General features: G+C 42.8%; 1 protein-coding gene across 1 annotated transcript in view; it reads right to left on the reverse strand.

The window, feature by feature from the left end:
- The window catches only part of LOC112263134 (rho guanine nucleotide exchange factor 3-like), a 109,425-nt gene extending 89,689 nt beyond the window's left edge, over positions 1-19,736 (reverse strand). Inside the window, exon 1 of the mRNA XM_042330390.1 lies at positions 19,163-19,736. Coding sequence (XP_042186324.1) covers positions 19,163-19,197 — 35 coding nt within the window. The 5' untranslated portion in view covers positions 19,198-19,736. The remainder of the gene's footprint in view (positions 1-19,162) is intronic.
- Positions 19,737-20,208: the final 472 nt, after the last annotated feature.

Raw genomic sequence — 20,208 nt, forward strand, 5'->3', positions numbered from 1 at the left:
TATGTAGACAGCTATGAAAAATACAGATAAAAACTCTCTAGGTAGATAGTGTGGTCCACAGCTTTTTATGAGAGCGAGCAAAACCTCGAGACTTCCTTAGATATCGTGCACCAGCTGTTCTTTACAAAAAGATACAGTCCGCCGCCCCTTGTCTTACCAGACGGCGCTGTTCTATCCTGCCGATGCAACATATAACCAGCCAGCTGTATGTTGATAATGTCGTCGTTCAGCCACGACTCCGTGAAGCATATTACATTTTTGAATGTTGCGTTGGTAGTTTAATCTCCTGCGTAAATTATCGTTTTTATTTTCCAAAGACTGCACGCTTGCTAGCAGAATGGAAGGCAATGGCTGTTGAATCAAATGCCAACGTCAACAGTGAAGAGGCGACTCTGGGATGCTGGCCTACCAGGTAGAGTTGCAAAGGAAAATCCATATCTCAGACTGGCCATTAAAATGAAAAGATTAAGATGGGCAAAAGAACACAGACACTAGACAGAGTAACTCTACCTATAAGGCCAGCGTCCCGTTGAGACTGGTGTTTTGCGGGTACTATTAGCTAGCTAAAAATTCACAACATATTTATGTTTTTCAAATTTCGTATAATTTTGTACGTTTTGCAAATTGATCATTTAGAATATGAATTGTAATTCTTTCTGTTACAGTCTCTCTTTTCTAAACATGAAAACCAAGATACAAACCCCTGTGAAGAGATGTTCCCACAGCCAACTAAACATGATCAGATGTGTTCCAACCCACATGAAAAAATACTACAGTTTACTATAGAATTTTGTAGTAAACTGTAGTATACTGTATAATACTATATTACACACTTTAGTATACCTCGATCATGTGTAGTAGTTACTACATAATTGTTAAATACACTGTAGAATACTATAGTAAATACTACAGTAAACATATCATACAAAATGGATGATGGACATCTACAAATTAATACATACCAAACGAAGCGTGAAATATCTTACTAAATGGAGTGTGAAAGATTTACGTACAGAATAATACAAAATGCTCTGAGACCAGGTTGGGATATCCTAAAGAGCTGACTTAATTCAAACCTCTAGTAGTTTCTTGTGACATAAATGTTCACTGGCCAGCGCACATGAGATTTGGTTCTGGGTGCAGAGATAAGTCTAGACGTGGCCAATCAGTAGCTAAGGTCTCAATTTCGGATCAGGAAGGGTTGAATCAATGGTAGAAAGTCTGTCAGTCTGTCAGTAGCCACTGTGTTAGTAGCACACTAACAACTGTGGGTCTTAGATCCTCTGAAAGGTGAGGTTAGAGTTAGATAAATGTCTTCAGGCCCGAGTCTGTCAACAAGCTGAGGACACGTCAGTAGAGAAGACTGTCCTCCGTCTGTGAACACCAAGCATGCTCCACATACTGTACCAACATCTCTTTCTCAAAATGTTTCCCTCAGCCTGTAGTTCTGACCTGTAGCTATTGACAGTCACCCTGCCATCCTCCTCAATAAACTCATCTGAGAACCAGGCTCAACCATTCATTACTGCACACCTTAGAGAAATATAGGTTAGGAAACTCAGGAAGAACATGAACCCACTGTTTGACAGTAATAATCTTCCACTCAGTATCGCTGATTAGATTTGTGCTTTGTTTTCCTAAGGTTAACTTAATTATAAGATAAATATACAATCTAAATGTGATGTCAGTGCATGTTAATGTGATGTAAATGTAACAGTATATTATCCTAAATAATGTTTCTATGTAAATGTAACAGTATATTATCCTAAATAATTTTTCTAACTCCCTGGATGAAGGATTGGTGCTGGGAGATTCTTTGCACGGTTTTCATGATGTCTCTGTTTCTCATCACACAGAGCAGTACATCAAATCAAATCACATCTTATTGGTCACATACACTTGGTTAGCAGATGTTATTGCGAGTGTAGCGAAATGCTTGTAAGAAATAATACAGAAAAAAAATACTGCAGTTTCCTAAGGACTAGAAGCGAGGTGGACATCTCTGTCGGCACCATCTTTAAGGGCGCTGACTCCCTGTGTAGGTACAGCTGAGAATGGTCGATGCAACTTTACATACATTGAGAATAATAAAGAATGCAATCAGTGAAGATGAGTTATCCTATTTATTCAGGTAGTTTATGGAGAGAGATACACTACATGACCAAAAGTATGTCGAACATTCCAAAATCATCGGCAGTAATACAGAGTTGGTCCCCCCCTTTGCTGGTATAACAGCCGTCACTCTTCTGGGAAGTCTTTCCACTAGATATTGGAACATTGCTGCGGGAACTTGCTTCCATCAAGCCACAAGAGCATTAGTGAGGTCAGGCACTGATGTTGGGCGATTAGGCCTAGCGTTCCAATTCATCCCAATGGTGTTCGATGGGGTTGAGGTCAGGGCTCTGTGCAGGCCAGTCAAATTATTTCACACTGATCTCGCCAAACCATTTTTGTATGCACCTCGCTTTGTGCACGGGGGCATTGTCATGCTGAAACAGGAAGGGGCCTTCCCCAAACTTTTGCCACAAAGTTGGAAGCACAGAATAATCTAGAATGTCATTGTATGCTGTAGCTTTAAGATATCCCTTCACTGGAACTAAGGGGCATTGTGCAAACCATGAGAAACAGCCCCAGACCATTATTCCTCATCCACCAAACTTTACAGTTGGCACTATGCACTTTTAACCACTCCAGTCGATGCTTGGCATTGCGCATGGTGATCTTTGGCTTGTGTACGGCTGCTTGGCCATGGAATCCCATTTCATGAAGCTCCCAACGAACAGTTATTGTGCTGACGTTGCTTCCAGAGGCGGTTTGAAACTCGGTAGTGGGTGTTGTAACCGAGGACAGACGATTTTTACGTGCTACGCACTTCATCACTCGGCAGTCCTGTTCTATGAGCTTGTGTGGTCTACCACTTCGCGGCTGAGCTGTTGTTGCTCCTAGACGTTTCCACTTCACAATAACAGCACTTACAGTTGACCAGGGCATCTCTTGCAGGGAAGAAATTTGACGAACTGACTTGTTGGAAAGGTAATATTCTATGACGGTAACATGTTGAAATTCACTGAGCACTTCAGTAAGTCCATTCTAGAGGTCAACCGATTAATCGGAATGGCCAATTAATTAGGGATGATTTCAAGTTTTCATAACAATCGGAAATCGGTATTTTTTATCCTTTATTTAACTAGGCAAGTCAGTTAAGAACACATTCTTATTTTCAATGACGGCCTAGGAACGGTGGGTTAACTGCCTTGTTCATGGGTAGAATGACAGATTTTTACCTTGTCAGCTTGGGGATTCAATCTTGCAACCTTTACAGTTAACTAGTCCAACGCTCTAACCACCTGATAACATTGCAGTCCACGAGGAGACTGCCTGTTACGCGAATGCAGTAAGAAGCCAAGGTAAGTTGCTAGCTAGCATTAACCTTATCTTATAAAAAACAATCAATCAATCATAATCACTAGTTAACTACACATGGTTGATATTACTAGTTTATCTAGCGTGTCCTGCGTTGCATATAATTGATGCGGTGCGTATTCGCAAAAAAGGACTGTCTTGCTCCAACGTGTACCTAACCATAAACATCAATGCCTTTCTTAAAATCAATACACAAGTATATATTTTTAAACCTGCATATTTAGTTAATATTGCCTGATAACCTGGCTCGTTGCGAACTCTGTGAAGAATATTTCTTCCTAACAAAGACAGCCAACTTCGCCAAACGAGGGATGATTTAACAAAAGCGCATTTGCGAAAAAAAGCACAATCGTTGCACGACTGTACCTAACCATAAACATCAATGACTTTCTTAAAATCAATACAAAGGAGAATATATTTTTAAACCTGCATATTTTGCTAAAAGAAATCCAGGTTAGCAGGCAATATTAACCAGGTGAAATTGTGTCACTTCTCTTGCGTTCATTGCACGCAGAGTCAGTGTATATGCAACAGTTTGGGCCGCCTAATTTGCCAGAATTTTACGCAATTATGACATAACATTGAAGGTTGTGCAATGTAACAGGAATATTTCGACTTCTGGATGCCACCCGTTAGATAAAATACGGGATGGTTCTGTATTTCACTGAAAGAATAAACGTCTTGTTTTCGAGATGATAGTTTCCGGATTCGACCATATTAATGACCTAAGGCCCGTATTTCTGTGTTATTATGTTATAACTAAGTCTATGATTTGATAGAGCAGTCTGACTGAGCGATGGTAGGCACCAGCAGGCTCGTAAGCTTTCATTCAAACAGCACTTTTGTGCGTTTTGCCAGCACCTAGGAATATTGAAGACTCCTGTTAAAAGGAACCACCAGCTTCCATATGTTCTCATGTTCTGAGCAAGGAACTTAAACATTAGCTTTTTTACATGGCACATATTGAACTTTTACTTTCTTCTCCAACACTTTGTTTTTGCATTATTTTAATTTGAAGGGGTGTCCACATACTTTTGTATACACAGAGCCTCCAGAAAGTATTCATACCTTTTGACTTATTCCAAATTTGTGTTACAGCCTGAATTCAAAATTGATTAAATAGACTATTTTCTCTCACCCATCTACACACAATAGCCCATAATGACAAAGCAAAAACATTTTTTATACATTTTTGCAGATGTATTGAAATGAAATACAGAAATATCTTATTTACATAAGTATTCACACTCTGGAGTCAATACTTTGTAGAAGCATCTTTGGCAGCGATTACAGCTGTGAGTCTTTCTGGGTAAATCTCTAAGAGATTTCCACATTTGGTTTGTGCAACATTTGTCCATTATTCTTTTCAATATTCTTCAAGCTCTGTCAAATGGGTTGTTGATCATTGCTAGACAAAAAATGTCAGGTCTTGCCATAGATTTTCAAGCAGATTTAAGTCAAAACTGTAACTCTGCCACTAAGAAAGATTCACTGTCTTCTTGGTAAAAAAAACTCTAGTGTAGATTTTGCCTTATGTTTTAGGTTATTGTCCTGCTGAAAGGTGAATTCATCTCCCAGTGTGGTGGAAAGCAGACTGAACCAGGGCTATATCTGTTTTTAGTTCTACATTGTTTGAAAGGGGCATGCTTATTTAAGATGGTGAGGAAAGCACTATTGAAGAACACCAAACAGTACGAACTCTGACAATAGATGGGGGGCAATCAATCAATGGGGGTCTATAGGCTGAAGGGGGTCTATAGCAAGCGGCAACAGTGAGAGATTTATTTCTGGAGAGATGGATTTTTAAAAGTAGAAGCTCAAACTGTTTGGGCATAGACCTGCATAGCATGCCAGAACTCTGCAGGCTATCTCTGCAGTAGATTGCAACTCTGCCCCCTTTAGCAGTTACATCTTGACGGAAAATGTTGTAGTTGGGGATGGAAATTCCAGGATTTTTGGTGGCCTTCCTAAGCCAGGATTCAGACACGGCTAGGACATCAGTGTTGGCAGAGTGTGCTAAAGCAGTGAATCAAGCAAACGTAGGGAGAAGGCTTCTGATGTTAACATGCATGAAAACAATACAAGGCATCTGAGCTTGGAGTCATTGTCTTCCTGATGTGCTGGTATACTGCAATAGACCCCTCTCAGTCCCGTAGAATACGGCTGAGCTAGCAACTGAGCAGGAAATAACCATAAATGGCCTGGGGTCAAATGAGCCCACTGCACACTCAACAGGCTCTGTCTGTGACTCACTATTCTCTCATAGGACAGTTCTAGAATTATGCTTCCTTGCACCCTGATGTACTCCCTTTTCATGCACCCTGCTGTATTCCCATACTCCCCTTCCATGCACACTACTGTACTCCCATAGTCCCCTTCCACGCACCCTGATGTACTCTCTTTCCATGCACCCTGCTGTATTCCCAAAGTACCCTTCCATGCACCCTACTGCACTCCCCTTCCATGCACTCTGATGTACTCCCTTTTCATGCACCCTGCTGTATTCCCATACTCCCCTTCATGCACCCTACTGTACTCCCATAGTCCCCTTCCATGCACCCTGATGTACTCCCTTTCCATGCACCCTGCTGTATTCCCAAAGTACCCTTCCATGCACCCTACTGTACTCCCATAGTCCCCTTCCACGCACCCTAATGTACTCTCTTTCCATGCACCCTGCTGTATTCCCAAAGTACCCTTCCATGCACCCTACTGCACTCCCCTTCCATGCACTCTGATGTACTCCCTTTTCATGTACCCTGTTGTATTCCCATACTTCCCTTCCATGCACCCTACTGTACTCCCATAGTCCCCTTCCATACACCCTACTGCACTCCTACACTCCCCTTTCATGCACCCAACTGTACTCCCATAGTCCCCTTCCATGCACCCTACTGTACTCCCCTAGTCCTCTTTCATGCACCCTACTGTACTCCTCTAGTCCTCTTTCATGCACCTTACTGTACTCCCCTAGTCCTCTTTCATGCACCCTACTGTACTCCCCTAGTCCTCTTTCATGCACCCTACTGTACTCCTCTAGTCCTCTTTCATGCACCCTACTGTACTCCCCTAGTCCTCTTTCATGCACCCTACTGTACTCCCTAGTCCTCTTTCTTTCATGCAGTCCCTTTCATGCACCCTACTGTACTCCCCTAGTCCTCTTTCATGCACCCTACTGTACTCCCCTAGTCCTCTTTCATGCACCCTACTGTACTCCCCTAGTCCTCTTTCATGCACCATACTGTACTCCCCTAGTCCTCTTTCATGCACCCTACTGTACTCCTCTAGTCCTCTTTCATGCACCCTACTGTACTCCCCTAGTCCTCTTTCAGGCACCCTACTGTACTCCTCTAGTCCTCTTTCATGCACCCTACTGTACTCTCCTAGTTCTCTTTCATGCACCCTACTGTACTCCCATATTCCCCTTCCATGCACCTTACTGTACACCCCTTTCATGCACCTTACTGTACTCCCATAGTCCCCTTACATGCACCCTACTGTACTCCCATAGGCCCCTTCCATACACCCTACTGTACACCCCTAGTCCACTTCCATGTACCCTACTGTACTCCCCTAGTCCACTTCCATACATCCTACTGTACTCCCCTAGTCCACTTCCATGTACCCTACTGTACTCCTCTAGTCCCCTGGGTTTATAGTACCCAAATAAATGTGCTATATGTAATCCTTTAAAAGCAAAATAAAGGAAAGCTCCATAACTAAAGATGAGGAAATGTAAGGCAAAATCTGAGCGTTTGCCAAAACAGCACTTCAGGATGCAAAATAATGACATTTAAAAAGGCTTTTAGATAAAATGATGAAAGTACAATGAGTCCTGAAAATGGATGGCCAGGAGCCAGATGAGAATAGGGTGACAGTTTCCCATCTGTTTAGAAAGAGCAGATGATAAAGCCATGTTCCCTACAGTATAATGGTTGAACCTCTATCGTCAAAACAAACCTCTGGCGCCATCTGGTGGTCAAAAGGTGCACAACATCAACCTTTGTCTAGTCTACACTGAAAGGTAATGCAGTTGTGATTCAGTTGGGTCTGGAGTTTTCCCTGTTCATCACGGCCCAGTTTTCAAAAGTTGTCTGATCGGATTAAATGGAAAGGAGAATCGGCGTATCATTGACTTGAAAGGGGACATCCGTTCTATATCTATGCATTTTTAAATATTTTGTTAAACTAGGCAAATCAGTTAAGAACAAGTTCTTATTGACAATGAAGGCCTACCCCTGCCGAACCCGGACAACTCTGGCCCAATTGTTCACCGCACTATGGGATTCCCAATCACAGCCAGATGGGATTCCGCTTGGATTCAAACCAGGGACTGTAGTGACACCTCTTTCATGGAGATGCAGTGCCTTAAGACTGCTGCACCACTCCAGAGCCCTATCTGTTCGCCCCAAATATGATCACTTTAGAAAAACTGGGCGCAGGAGTTTTTTCCTCAACAGGTGACCTGTTGTCAGGTGACCTGTTGTCAGGTGACCTGTTGTCAGGTGACCTGTTGTCAGGTGACCTGTTGTCAGGTGACCTGTTGTCAGGTGACCTGTTGTCAGGTGACCTGTTGTCAGGTGACCTGTTGTCAGGTGACCTGTTGTCAGGTGACCTGTTGTCAGGTGACCTGTTGTCAGGTGACCTGTTGTCAGGTGACCTAACTTGGAAGAACTCCCCATGCCCAGCAAAAGCACATGTCGAGAGCTGAATGTTCACTATAAAACTAAACTAACCCAAAGGGCACAAGTGACTGTCAGGTTTCAAAAGCCAATCTAGGAAAACATACTTCTTAGATTTGAGGTGATATGTTTACTATGATTGAACCATCTCGTTTTTGGGAGATGTACGCTATGAAAACTATGATTAGATGGGAACGTGATGCATGGCGAATCTGTGTGTAGACTAATTACTGAGAACATTAACCGTCATCTTTTAATTACAAGGTTTCGTCATGTAAAAAAAACAACCTATGAGCCCACTGTAAACACCCTGTAAATACTACCACATGACAAGGTCAACACACGCAGGAGGGTCTGCGTTTCCAGATTACCACATGACCAAAACAGAGGTGGTTCGGTGAACCATGCTCGTCTGATGATCCTTACCTAAGACTTAAAGACGTGCAACCTCAGGCAACTGCTAGAGAGAGAACAGACTAGAAGACTTGTGCTTCAGTCTGAAAATCCTCATGCAGATTTAAACTTTCCGTACTCTGAATCTGTATATTGGACTTGGAAAACACCATAAATTCAACATAGAAAACTGTTTTTCCTCTGTCCTCTGTGTTGGATATGCATTTGGAGGCGCTACAATTCAGGGGACTTCCCTAACTCTCTCTCGCTCTCTAAACTGGAGCTCCATCACCTGGCCATCAGGCCCCGAGGAAATTATCTTGGAGCAACTGTCAACTTGGCTTTTTCACTTCTGTCTGATTTAAAAACTGCTAAAAGCTTCCATTGCCAGGAGTTAGCAGTTGAAAGCCCATTGTGTCAGCGTTGTTGAAGGAGACATATCTGTCTGCTGAGTACTGCTGTAATTTTAAAAGATGGTGTGGGAAAATGATGCTATGGGGAACATTTGCAAGTTTAATTTGAACACCACCCCAATGAAGGATGTTACTAAGAGAAAGATACACATATATAGAGGTAGAGATCAGTGGGGAGAGAAATAGAGAGAGAGAGAGACAGAAAGGGAGGGGCACTGTGAGACAATCCTCTGTTTCCTGACCTCTCTCACTGTACCTGGGACTGGAAAGGAAAGCCTGCTGAACCTGCCCCCCCCCCACTCACATCTGTTTCCTGAGCATTGGGTACATTGCAAGAACATTCCGGTGTCCAGTTTTCTGAAGGTTAGGAGAATATTCCATCAACGTCCCACCAAGCGTGCACAGGACATGGTTGTTCTCAGAATATAAGATACTAATATTCTAGACACGTTTCATGAGAATGTTACAAGAACGTTTCTGTGCATCAGTTTTCATGACGTCGCCTGTTGGTTCCAAAGAAATGTTCTCCCTCCCCCCCAAAAAATGCTAACACACATCACGCCTTGTTACTGTTGCCAAGGCTCTTTTTGTCTGTTGGCGAGGGATACTCACACACAAACATGATTACGTTGTGCATGTTCATTCATACAGTAATTATTATTCAAAAGGTTTTCACCTGGGATTTAAACTCACATCCTCTTGGTTAATGGCATTCAGCTCTTCCTGATATGCCACAATTGCTGTGTCAGTTATCAATTAATTTGACTATCCTCTCATCATTGATTTGATTTACTTAATTCAACAATTTAAGGGCTTTCTGTATAGTTGTCTAATTTTGGTGGGGCATATTAACAATTCTTATTCAGGAATCACAATGTGTGTACTTTTTTCACCCTGTATCTATTAAATGGCTATTCTGTATAGGCCCACATCAGATCACCCTGCATCTATTAAATGGCTATTCTGTATAGGCCCACATCAGATCACCCTGAATCTATTAAATGGCTATTCTGTATAGGCCCACATCAGATCACCCTGTATCTATTAAATGGCTATTCTGTATAGGCCCACTATTAAATATTCAGATCACCCTGTATCTATTAAATGGCTATTCTGTATAGGCCCACATCAGATCACCCTGTATCTATTAAATGGCTATTCTGTATAGGCCCACATCAGATCACCCTGTATCTATTAAATGGCTATTCTGTATAGGCCCACATCAGATCACCCTGTATCTATTAAATGGCTATTCTGTATAGGCCCACATCTATTAAATGGGATCACCCTGTATCTATTAAATGGCTATTCTGTATAGGCCCACATCTATTAAATGGCTATTCTGATCACCCTGTATCTATTAAATGGCTATTCTGTATAGGCCCACATCAGATCACCCTGTATCTATTAAAAATGGCTATTCTGCTATAGGCCCACATCAGATCACCCTGTATCTATTAAATGGCTATTCTGTATAAAGGCCCACATCAGATCACCCTGTATCTATTAAATGGCTATTCTGTATAGGCCCACATCAGATCACCCTGTATCTATTAAATGGCTATTCTGTATAGGATCCCACATTAAGATCACCCTGTATCTATTAAATGGCTATGGCCCACATCAGATCACCCTGTATCTATTAAATGGCTATGGCCCACATCAGATCACCCTGTATCTATTAAATGGCTATTCTGTATAGGATCACCCATCATGGCGGATCACCCTGTATCTATTAAATGGCTATTCTGTATAGGCCCACATCAGATCACCCTGTATCTATTAAATGGCTATTCTGTATAGGCCCACATCAGATCACCCTGTATCTATTAAATGGCTATTCTGTATAGGCCCACATCAGATCACCCTGTATCTATTAAATGGCTATTCTGTATAGGCCCACATCAGATCACCCTGTATCTATTAAATGGCTATTCTGTATAGGCCCACATCAGATCACCCTGTATCTATTAAATGGCTATTCTGTATAGGCCCACATCGGATCACCCTGTATCTATTAAATGGCTATTCTGTATAGTATAGGCCCACATCAGATCACCCTGTATCTAAATTAAATGGCTATGGCCCACATCAGATCACCCTGTATCTATTAAATGGCTATGGCCCACATCAGATCACCCTGTATCTATTAAATGGCTATTCTGTATAGGCCCACATCAGATCACCCTGTATCTATTAAATGGCTATTCTGTATAGGCCCACATCAGATCACCCTGCATCTATTAAATGGCTATTCTGTATAGGCCCACATCGGATCACCCTGTATCAACCACACCTTAATTTTATTCATCCCTATCAACTGTAGAGGTCCAACTTATCAACTAGTGATAAAGGTCTGGCAGAGGAACTGGACACTCAGGTGAGACTCCTCCATGTAAACCATCCCCTGCGGTGGAGTTTGATTGGTTCACAATGGGTGGTGCCCGGTCTGCCCACCAATACCATGAGAGAACAGAGAGTAACAACCAGAGGAGAGTGCAATGCGGAGCTGGTAAGAATTAATACGTGCACACACACATACACATGAACACACGCACGCACACACTACCTGAAACAGTAAGTCCTTATCTCTCACTCTCTGATAACAGCTGGTGTCTCCTCTCCTAGCACCTAGCAACTACTGCTGTGTGTGCACAACTTTCTCACACACACCATTTCCTATCAGTAGGCTGGCTGAGACTTTACAGCGTCACTCTGAGTGGATGGTAAATACATGATGTTAACCAGGTATAATATACTATATTACTATAGTACTATATAATATACTATATTACTATAGTACTATATAACATACTATATTACTATAGTACTATGTAACATACTATATTACTGCTTTGGCAGAGCCTATCACACTCAAATAATCGTCTCAAAATGTGATCCAGTTGAGTGAAAACACACACAGCTGTTTACCAGTGAGGTTGTACGGCTTGTTTACCAATGTCACGACTTCTACCGAAGGTAACTCCTCTCCCTGTTCGGGCGGCGCTCGGCGTCGCCGGTTTACTACCCGGTCTACTAGTCGGTTTACTACCCGGTCTACTAGCCGGTCTACTAGCCGGTTTACTACCCGGTTTACTACCCGGTCTACTAGTCGGTTTACTACCCGGTTTACTACCCGGTCTACTAGCCGGTTTACTAGCCGCTACCGATCGCTTTTTCTTTTTCTGGTTGTTTTGTCTGTGTTCCTTTTCACACCTGGTTTTCAATTGCTTTGATTTCTGTGGGTATATAAGGCACCTGTTACCTGCCGTAATTCGTGCAGGATTAGACTTGTGTGTATTGCGCTCGATTGCATTTGATGTTTGTTGTTTTTTCGCTATTACGCACGTGTATGTAAAGTGTCGGAACTGTGTTTGTTCCTCCGTGCGTTTGCACGAGTTTCTGAGTATTCGAGAGCGTAGTTTTGGGATTTTGTCTGTGCCGTTTTGTATTGGTGGACTATATTATTAAACACGCTTCTCAGACATCCCTGCTCTCCTGCGCCTGACTCCTACACCTCTCACCGAGACGCATGTTATCACAACCAACTTGTTAACCAAGGAGACAAGCAAACACACAAGGAAGCATAGATAACACAGCTTCAAGTTCCTAGTCTTATTAAATACATATAAAGATTAAAGAGTGACTGCAATTCCTGATTTGGCCTGGTTTTAGATTTGGTTCATCACTAAAATATTAGCAGCCACGAATGAATTGAAACGTGAGTTGGTTTTGGGGTGTGGCTTGATGTTGGTGTCTCTTGTTTGTGTTTAACAGTGGGTTGAGTTAGACAACTTATTTTGACAATTAGCTTTAGCTGGCTGGTGTGCGACCTTGGAAAAATTTATTTAAATATATTTTTGAAGCGAAATGTATTTCACAACAAAGCCTCCTTCACTCATGCTGCCAAACATACCCTCGTAAAACTGACTATCCTGCCGATCCTTGACTTCGGCAATGTCATTTACAAAATAGCCTCCAACACACTACTCAGCAAACTGGATGTAGTCTATCACAGTGCCATCCGTTTTGTCACCAAAGCCCCATATTCGTTGGCTGGTCCTTGCTACATATTTGTCGCCAAACCCACTGGCTCCAGGTCATCTATAAGTCTTTGCTAGGTATAGCTCCGCCTTTCCTTACAGTTCTCTGCTGCCAATGACTGGAACGAATTGTAAAAATCACTGAAGTTGGAGACTTATATCTCCCTCACTAGCTTTAAGCGTCAGCTGTCAGAGCAGCTTACCGATCGCTGCAGCTGTACACAGCCCATCTGTAAATAGCCCATCCAACCAACTACCTACCTCATCCCCATATTTGTTTTTGTTTATCTGTTCTTTTGCACACCAGTATTTCTACTTGCACATCCTCATCTGCACATATATCACTCCAGTGTAAATTGCTAAAACGTAATTACTTCGCCACTATTGGCCAATTTATTGCCTTACCTCCTTACGTCATTTGCACACACTGTATACAGATGTTTCTATTGTGTTATTGACTGTATGTTTGTTTATTCCATGTGTAACTCTGTGTTGTTGTTTGTGTCGCACTACTTTGCTTTATCTTGGCCAGGTCGCAGTTGTAAATGAGAACTTGTTCTCAACTGGCTTACCTGGTTAAATAAAGTTGAAATAAAATAAATAAAATAGTTAGGGAGCTGTCAATAAATTGCACAATGTAAATGAGACAATACTTTTATGTTGCACACCTTTTAGTTCTCTCATTAAATGCTTTCAATATTTGTAAATTAATATCTACAATTTATAGCTGGTTTGAGGTTAGGTCAATGACATTTGGAGCTATAGGAATTGTACTATATTGTTCCATGTACATTGTGTAAATTACAGATGGTCCCTAACTAGCCCTATATGGATACCCAATGTCAACCTCAATCTACCACAGTGTTACGATTGTGTCACGTGCAGCTGCACTACAAATTGACGATTACTTGTGTGCTGTCGACTGTCGGCATGTGGTAAGGATTGAAACAAACCCAACATTCATTTATGTTGTGATGCAGTCACGACCACAAGTCTCACAAAACTCAGTGTTGGATGAGACTGACTTTCTGACTGAAATTATCCTATTTCCACTTTGTAGTCATTTTGGACAGTAGATAAATGTTTCTGACTCATATCGATGCCATATAGACTGTTTTCTAAATTAGCAGTTGGTTTTTAGGGGCAGCTGCTCTTTATAAATGAATGATATAACGTTCTAGTTGCAGGAGAGAGAGTTCTCACAGATATGGACACTGCAGGGCAAAGGCAGATACGGAGACATCTGTATTCAACATGGTGACAGCACATGTACTGTAGTAATGTACCATAGTGGGCAGGGAGGGACAGATTCACACTGCCCACAGCTCCCCTCTTTAACTGCTAGGAGGGCCAGCCCATGATATATCATTGACGCACCACAATGTTTTCTCAGTACTCCCTCTGCCTCCATTTTCCTATGGGAACACAGTATTGACTCACATATGGTTCAAGCCCAAAGGACAACCCCAATTCGAACGAGCTAACACAGTCATATAATAATATATCAATACCATAGTAATACATAGTAAATAAGACACTTATCAACTGAAGAAATACATAGTATACAACATGCTGTGTACTTGCTGTCCTTTTAATGGGCAGAATTAATCTCTTCCCAGTGGTGGAAAAAGTACCCAATTTTTATACTTGTGCAAAAGTAAAGATATGTTAATAGAAAATGATTCAAGTATAAATGAAATTCTCCCAGTAAAATACTACTTGAGCAAAAGTCTAAAAGTATCTGGTTTAAAATATATTTAAAATATCAAAAGTAAAAGTATATAGTATAAATCATTTCAAATTCCTTATTGAGCAAATCAGAAATACAGATAGCCATGGGCGCACTACAACACTGATATAATTTACAAATGGAGCATTCGTGTTTAGTGAGACCACCAGATCAGAGGCCCGAGTGGCAAATTGGTCTAAGGCACTGCATTTCAGTGCTCGAGGCGTCACTATAGACCCAAGTTTGATCCAGGGCTGTATCACAACAGGCCGTGATCGGGAGTCCCATAGGGCGGCGCACAATTTGCCCAGCGTCCGGGTTAGGGGAGGGTTTGGCCAGGTTAGGCCGTCATTGTAAAATTAGAATTTGTTCTTAACTGACTTGCCTAGTTAAATAAAAAAAAGTGCTCTCTTGATAAGTGTGTGAATTTGACAATTTTCCTGTCCTGCTAAGCATTCTAAATGTACTTTTGGGCGTCAGGGAAAATGTAAGGAGTAAAAAGTATATATTTTCCTTAGGAATGTAGTGGAGTAAAAGTTGCCAAAAATATAAATAGCAAAGTACAGATATCCCAAAAAACGACTTAAGTAGTACTTTAAAGTATTGCACACCACTGTCTCTTCCTCCTTTAAGACTATAGGGCGTAGTATAACCTTGCCTCTTTGACTGTTAGAACTTTCACTACCATCTAAACCTCAACTAGAGAAGAAGAGGTGTAACAGTAACTGCAAAAATAATCTCCCTGTCTTTCCCCTGAAGAATAGCTTTGTCCACTAGAACATTTTTAGACTTTGGGGGGGGAAATTAAAAAATATATAGAGATTGTTTGTAAAGAAAAGAATAGAGTGGAATATTACTAAACGTTATTAGCAGGGATAAAGTTCCCACGCTACTAAACACACTGCTACCCTCTGCCCTGAGAGAGAGCGGGAGAGGGTGTAGAGAGAGCAGTAGAGGGGATAGAGAGGGAGGGAGAGAGGGTAGGAGGGAGGGAGGGAGGGAGGGAGGGAGGGAGGGAGGGAGGGAGGGAGGGAGGGAGGGAGGGAGGGAGGGAGGGAGGGAGGGAGGGAGGGAGGGAGGGAGGGAGGGAGGGAGGGAGGGAGGGAGAGAGGGTAGAGTGGGAGGGAGAGAGGGTAGAGTGGGAGGGAGAGAGAGAGGGTAGAGAGGGAGGGAGGGAGAGAGGGAGACAGGGTAGAGAGGGAGGGAGGGAGAGAGGGAGGGAGGGAGAGAGGGTAGATAGGGAGGGAGAGAAGGTAGAGAGGGAGGGAGGAAGAGACGGTAGATAGGGAGGGAGGGAGGGAGGGAGGGAGGGAGGGAGGGAGGGAGGGAGGGAGGGAGGGAGGGAGGGAGGGAGGGAGGGGGAGGGAGGGAGGGAGGGAGGGTAGAACGGGAGGGAGAAAGGGAGAGATGGTAGAGAGGGAGGGAGGGAGACAAGGGTAGAGAGGGAGGGAGAAAAGAAGAGATGGTAGATAGAGAGGGAGGGGGAGGGAGGGAGGGAGAGAGGGTAGAGAGGGAGGGAGAGAGAGAGGGTAGAGAGGGAGAGAGGGTAGATAGGGAGAGAGAGAGGTTAGAGAGGGAGGGAGGGAGAGAGGGTAGAGAGGGAGGGAGGGAGAGAGGGTAGAGCGGGAGGGAGGGAGAGAGGGTAGATAGGGAGGGAGGGAGGGAGGGAGGGAGGGAGGGAGGGAGGGAGGGAGGGAGGGAGGGAGGGAGGGAGGGAGGGAGGGAGGGAGGGAGGGAGGGAGGGAGGGAGGGAGGGAGGGAAGAGTCAGAGGCAGGAAAATGGATGGGAGTGGTAACCATGAAAGCTCCCAACAACTTTCCAGTCCTCTGGAGGAGCTTTCCAGCAGCCCTCTATGTCTGTGATTCCCACCACCACTCTGCAATCAGGCCTGCACAAAATCTGCCATTACCTCACTGGCCATGCTGAACTCAGTGAGTGTGTGAACTCATGTGTGTGAGCAAGAGACAGGAAACTTTCTAATCGACACTGTGGCAAATAGACAAATATAGATAAAAACCATATACAGTAGGTAGAGACTGACTGAACTGAGGGAAGCCTGACAGTGAGAAACTACTAACATAGGCAGAAAACACAGGGAAGGGCTCTCGTTGGCCATGAATGTGTGAAAGGGAGAAAAAGAGAGAGAGGGACAGACAGAGAGAGAAAGAGAGAGAGAGAGAGATGATGAATAGAAAGAGAGAGACAGAGAGAGAGAGAGATGATGAATAGAAAGAGAGAGAAAAAGGACCCGGAGAGAGGGAGAGATAGCCCCAACCTCAGAGAAGCAATGCGGCCGTCAGTCCATGTCAAAAGATGATTTATTCTGCCACATTGAAAGGAGATTAGTTTGGGGATTAGGGGTGAGCATGCTGGTCCTCTGGTACTCTCCCTTGCCCTCTCTCCCTCTCTCATCAAAAGTAGTGCACTATGTACAGTAGGGAATAGTGTGCCAATTGGTATGCATGCTTGGGTTCACCCACTTCTGTGTTCACATCCAAAACTCTGACCTGTTCAGTTCACCCCATGTGTTCACATCCAAAACTCTGACCTGTTCAGTTCACCCCATGTGTTCACATCCAAAACTCTGACCTGTTCAGTTCACCCCATGTGTTCACATCCAAAACTCTGACCTGTTCAGTTCACCCCATGTGTTCACATCCAAAACTCTGACCTGTTCACTTCACCCCATGTGTTCACATCCAAAACTCTGACCTGTTCACTTCAATCCATGTGTTCACATCCAAAACTCTGACCTGTTCAGTTCACCCCATGTGTTCACATCCAAAACTCTGACCTGTTCACTTCACCCCATGTGTTCACATCCAAAACTCTGACCTGTTCAGTTCACCCCATGTGTTCACATCCAAAACTCTGACCTGTTCAGTTCACCCCATGTGTTCACATCCAAAACTCTGACCTGTTCAGTTCACCCCATGTGTTCACATCCAAAACTCTGACCTGTTCACTTCACCCCATGTGTTCACATCCAAAACTCTGACCTGTTCAGTTCACCCCATGTGTTCACATCCAAAACTCTGACCTGTTCACTTCACCCCATGTGTTCACATCCAAAACTCTGACCTGTTCACTTCAATCCATGTGTTCACAGACAAAAACCTGATTTGCCAGCTCCCACATACCACACAAATCCTGGTATGCACAAGCCTGAGACACTGTGTAGACAACCAGGGTACTACTACAACTCAACTGTGGCCTCAATAGTTGAGGCCTTAACACCTGCTGATTAAAAAGATGCGGCATGTGAAAATGAAAGCCGGCCGCCTCGTCTGTCATCATGGCTTTTGACTGAATGTTGAAATGTAGATGTTTATAAAACCAACTGAGCGTAGCCAGTGTAATATTCCCATTTCTCAGTCAAAAACAACATCTTAAAGTGTTTGAATGGCAGAGATTGATGAGAACACTCAAACAGTTCCTTTAAAGCTCCTTTCTGTCCACATGTGACAATAGTCCTATGTACATGGGTGAGAGAGAATAGAACAGAAACAATACGAAGAAGTGGAACAAATGAAACTGAAGAAGAATCCAAACTGCCAGGCAGTAGCTGGGATTCCTGAAAGTTGCGACAATACCAGCCTCAAAGAGACAGCAGCATTCCAACACCTTGATGATGTTTGCTCTCCTAAAGACCATGAATGGGAGGCCAAGGATGTGACAAAACATTACAAGTACCAGAGGCCACCAGTGTCTGACCCTGAGGACTGACTCTGCTGATAGACAGAAAGGCACACACAGTAAATCACAGACAACTGGGGAAACTTCAGTCATCAGCTACAGTAGAATTAGAAGTAGGTTCCTACAGTTGGCCACTTGAACTCTTGGTGACCTCATTATGAGCCCATTCTGACATCACGCAGGTCCATATGTGAGAGATTGAATATAAAAATGACAAAATTGTCTTGGCAATGCTTTCCTGAATTGACAAATGAAGCTGTGTATGTGGGATAAAGGTTGCATAATTATAAACTTCATCATCATCACCCATATCCACCACCACACAAACTGAGTTAAAACATGTTATGTTATGCAAATAAGATATTTACTCAATGTCACTCAGGTTCAGGTTTTTATTTGTACCCTTATTTTACTAGTCAGTTAAGAACAAATTGTTATTGTCAATGACAGTCTAGGAACAATGGGTTAACTGCCTGTTCAGGGGCAGAATGACAGATTTGTACCTTGTCAGCTCGGGGATTCGAACTTGCAACCTTTCGGTTACTAGTCCAACACTCTAACCACTAGGCTACCCTGCCGCCCCGTCATAAAGTTCATGATTTAGAACCTGTTCACAGTTTATTGAGCCTACATTCTACCCCATACAATGTATCCCATACAATGTAGCCCAAGAAATATAACAAATAAACCACAACATGTTTGTAGTTGGTGTTGACTATATTTATGGAAATTATGGCAAGTCTGATTGGTTGAGTTTAAGTTCAAATAGAAAGACATCTTACCCTGAAACGTCTTTGTTTCCATCGCTTGTTTGCATGTGATGAGAGTTCTTCCACTGTAATGTATCCCAAAAAAAGTACAACGTTTTTCGAACGGGGAAACAAGTAATCTATAATCGGCTCGTCATACATAGACTGTCAACTCCAAACAGTCCCGGTTAAAAAAATAATACACTACTTTTTCCGCTTATAATAATGACAAAGTATCACTTTGAATCACCAATATTTACATACATAACGTATCGCCCTTGAAATAGTCTAGCTTTGTTTTTAACCATCAGGTGTTACGCTTCTTTTTTTCTGTGTCTACGGTTGTTTCACGCATTGGTGCCTCACGGAACACAGATTCTGGTCCACTGTGCAGTTGTATAGCGGCTCCAAGCACCGCCCATAAACAGTGCATGTTTGTGTGTGTGACCGAAGTGGTTTTTTACAGTGAGATAATACAGTACAGTGCACACCATGGGAAATTACAATCGTAAATAATAGCCTACAGGAAGTGTAGTCATCGGTGTGATTTCTAATCCGCTCTTTACACCAATGTTCTCTTTTCAATAGTACATTATATTCACCACTGGAAGCTAATCTACACCATCTAAAAAGGAAGATTATTAACGGTTAATACACTTTCCATATTGCTACTGAATTTAAGCGTGACTTGTCAGTCCTAATGAAAGCCATAATGTTATAATAGACAAACATGTGACTTAATTGTTGGAGGAAATATGTATAGCTTTTACAAAGGTTTACTTCTATCCCAAACATTATGACGCCACATGTGACAGTTGCTGAAACACCCAATAATAGGATACATTGTATCGTAAGTGTATCTTAACCTGGACCTTGGATTTACAATACACGTCCAAGTGCACTTGGCCCAGAGCTACAGTCACCTCTGCAGAGTCCCGGTTTTAACAAAGCGGATATCGATTTGAACTCCTCCTCCACATTTACTGGTTTGGTTGAGCAGTGCACAAGAAATAACCTCCACCGACCGTTGTTTTTCATCTTTTCAAGACCGGTATGTAGGGTAGGGATCATCAACTAGA

Source organism: Oncorhynchus tshawytscha, linkage group LG02 (genome assembly GCF_018296145.1).
Source record: "Oncorhynchus tshawytscha isolate Ot180627B linkage group LG02, Otsh_v2.0, whole genome shotgun sequence".
Classification (NCBI taxonomy): domain Eukaryota; kingdom Metazoa; phylum Chordata; class Actinopteri; order Salmoniformes; family Salmonidae; genus Oncorhynchus; species Oncorhynchus tshawytscha.